At 50.8% G+C, this 3397-nt stretch overlaps 1 protein-coding gene across 2 annotated transcripts in view; it reads right to left on the bottom strand.

The window, feature by feature from the left end:
* Positions 1 to 1149: 1149 nt before the first annotated feature.
* STC1 (stanniocalcin 1) overlaps positions 1150 to 3397 on the bottom strand; it is an 11197-nt gene continuing 8949 nt past the window's right edge. For both annotated transcript variants that reach the window (XM_017827264.1, XM_017827263.1), the window contains exon 4: positions 1150 to 3232. In XM_017827264.1, coding sequence (XP_017682753.1) covers positions 2956 to 3232 — 277 coding nt within the window. In that variant the 3' untranslated portion in view covers positions 1150 to 2955. The remainder of the gene's footprint in view (positions 3233 to 3397) is intronic.

Here is a 3397-nt window from a genome sequence, read left to right as displayed (position 1 = left end):
TTAAATTATAAATACAATAAAATGCAAATTTATGAATGGCACAAAACGCTCTAAAGTGCAAACAAATCACGAGGAGACTCATGCAAAACGTTTCTAGAGAAGCCCCTCCCTGCCCCCCTCCCCCCCAACCCAAAATCACTTTGGCCGTGAAACCGAAATTAAAAAAAAATAAAGATTAAACAGTGAAATCGCCGGACTTGGGGTGGAGAATCCATCCCGGGGGGGTCTCTCCCGCCTCATCCCAAACTTTCCCAGGGCATGGGAGGCTCCTCTCCCACCTGCCCTGGGTAGGGGGGACTTTGAGCCCAGCTGGGTTCGGGCGAGGTGACCCCCAGGCCCGCTCGGGGGGACAAAAGTGCCGCCTCAAATCGACCCCCAAACCCGGCCCCTGGGACCCAGCAGAGCTTGGGGGGCACAGGGGGGGTTTCCCAGTCGGGAGGGGGAGGATTTTCCCGCTGAATTCCCACCTTTATTAAGGGCAATAAGAGTTTCAAGCGCTGCCGGGAAAGAGGAATTTTGGTGGGACCACCCCAAAAAAAGATCAGCTTGGGGGGGATCTCACGCTCCTCCCCGGCCCCAAATCGGCTTTATCCGCCTTCTCTGGGGTTTCCCGGGAATGGAGAAGCCACTTTTCCATGAGGAACATCCCCATGGAAGGGCGGGGTTGGTCGGGAGAGGCTTTGGGAAGCTCTGGAGCACCAGGGGGTTGTTTGGACCCCGCCCCGAGCCAGGTAAAGAACCTCTTTTGTAACTATTTCCACGGGTTTGGTGCAGAATTCCCTGTCTCCCAGCTGGGATGCCCTGGGGTGGGAATCCCACAACCCTGGGATCAAAGTTCCTGCTCAACCCCCGACTTTTAGGGGCGGGATATTGGAGGAGCCTTTGGTTTTTTCACCTTGCAAAACTTCTTCTCGTCGGCCTCTCTATCCCTGACTGACTGAAAAAGGAACAATATTGCATCTTCCTTGCCCTACAATTCAGAGTCTTCAAAATAAAAAAAANCATCTTCCTTGCCCTACAATTCAGAGTCTTCAAAATAAAAAAAATTAAAATAACAACCCTTGACCGTCAGCAACCTTTTTTTCTTTTTTTTTTTTTTTTTTTTTTTTTTTTTTTTTTTGCTGCTTCCAATTTTCTGACAGCACTTTGGGGCTACACTGAACGAAGGCAGGGACATCAGAAACGCTGCCACTGCATCTGGTTTCCATATATTAGCAGCAAGTTATTGTTTAAAGGCTTCGTGGTTTGTTTGGTTTTTTTTTTTGTCTTTTTTTTTTATTTATTTAAAAAAAAAAAAAAGGAAACCAAAACAAAACGAAAAAAAGAAAAAAGTTATATTGCTTTAGGTTTCGAAAAGGAAAATAGATCCCTCCTTTATTAGCTGGCTAAGTAGCTGAGGAAGAGCCATCCACTCTGCAGAGGGACTCTGAGGGGATGGATTTGGAGCTGGCCTGGCTGATCCTGCTTTTTTTTTGGCTCCCCCAGAGCGATCTGGGAGCAGGTTTGGGGGACCCCCAGGACGGGACCCTCTGCTCCTCTTCCCAGAGCCTGCTGAGGAGGAGGAGGGTGGGAGGAAAGGCAGCTCCCAGAGCGTGGATCCCTGTGTCCTTCACTGCTGAAGCTTCAGAGGATTTCGGGATTTTTCCTGCCTTTCCCAGCAATGGGTGTTCCCAGGGAATTCCCAAAGCCTCTGATAATTCCTACAGGAGCCCCCCCCAGCAGCACTGGGGTCTGAGGGGGTCTCACAGCAGCTCTGGGGGGACAGGACTGGCCAGGCTGAACTCCTCTTGGTTTTAATTTGGTTTTTTTTCCCCTCCATTTTAGCCATTTCTGGGCCTGCAATTCCCATCCTAAACCATTTTTTTCCCCCTCTTCCATTAAAAAAGGCCACGGAGTAGAATGTGAACTCTTCAAATACGACAGAGATACTGTTTCCAGGAAAAAAGAAAAAAAATTAATAAAATAAAAAAAGAAAGAGCTAAATTACAAAACTAAGTTTAGGCAATAAAGTTATTATATTCTGCTCCTTTCAAGCAGACTCTTGTGGAATTTATGTACAGTACATGACAGATTTTAAAACTATTTATACCACAGTTAGAGCAAGACCTTTAATACTCTACTCTTAAGACAGGGTTTGTTTCTGTTAGGTTTCTTTTAAAGCTTTAGACAGTTAAATACAGTACATAGATGTTAGCTTTTAAATACAATGCAAGATTATGGAACCTCCTGACCAGCTTTCAGCCTCAGACTGGCAGCTCTTTGAGTCGTGTCTGGGGTACAAAACGTCCCTTTCCTGATTTTGGGGGGCGTGGGGGGGTGGCTTGAGCTCGTTTTGCACCGCGGTGCCAGGTCACGGTGACCAAACTCACCCCCAGCCGGTTTGGGAAATCCAGGGGTTACCAGAGCTCTGGTGGCAGGATCAGGACTGCAGGACACTAAGAGACCAGGAACATGACATTCATACTCGTCCATGGCCAGCACAGATTCATCACACGAACTCCCCTGACACCTTTTGGGGTGTGCAACAAGTTTTTAGTGCATCTCTTGTCCCCTAAGCTCGGGCAGGAGGGACGAGCTCCTCTCCTGGGGGGCAGATCCTCAGACTCCAGTGGCATCAGCACTACAGTACGTTTAGATTTGGTGTCTGAAGGCCTGACCACTTAAGACTAAGACCTTTTAGGACATAATTTTTTTTTTGGAGGGGGGGGGGGAAGAAAAAGAGACGGAGACGTTTTGCTGGCGGGAAAAGCCGAGACGCCGAACGCCGACCCACGCGGAGACGTTTTGTTCGGAAAGGGGGGCTGGGGGACAGAAAATATCAACGACTAAACCTAACCCCAGGTTCCCCAGGTGCTGTTCAGACTGGCTACAGCACGCTTGGGCCGGGTGCATTTGCTCTGGAGCTTTGGTAGCAGTGCTTGGCATCCCCTCGGGGCCCGCGGGGCGGCCGTCCCGTCACGCGCTCTCGGCCGAGGAGGAGCCGCGCTTGCCGTGGGCCGGGGCCGAGCCCTCACCTCGCAGGTTCCTGAAGTAGAGTTTGAGCTTCTGGGGCTCCGAGAGCCTCCTCCTGGAGAAGTCGGCGCGGGGGTGGCCCTGGGCGCAGTGGTCGGCCTGCAGCAGGTGGAAGAGGCTGGCCATGTTGGGCCCGATCTTCTCCATCAGGCTGTCCTTGATGGTGCTCACCGTCTCCTCGTCGCACTCCAGCAGGCTCCTCACCAGCTTGTTGTAGTATCTGCACCAGAGGAGCCATCGTTACCCCAGCAAGGACCAACAAAACAGCCCAAGAGACAAAACAGCCCAAGAGACAAAACTGCGAGAGCAGGTCCAGAGAAGGGCAACAAGGCTGGGGAAGGGACTGGAGCACAAGTGCTGGGAGGAGAGGCTGAGGGAGCTGGGG

The sequence above is a fragment of the Lepidothrix coronata genome, unplaced genomic scaffold (genome assembly GCF_001604755.1).
Source record: "Lepidothrix coronata isolate B3197 unplaced genomic scaffold, Lepidothrix_coronata-1.0 Scaffold137, whole genome shotgun sequence".
In the NCBI taxonomy this organism is placed as follows: domain Eukaryota; kingdom Metazoa; phylum Chordata; class Aves; order Passeriformes; family Pipridae; genus Lepidothrix; species Lepidothrix coronata.
This window is presented reverse-complemented; position numbering and strand designations above follow the sequence as displayed.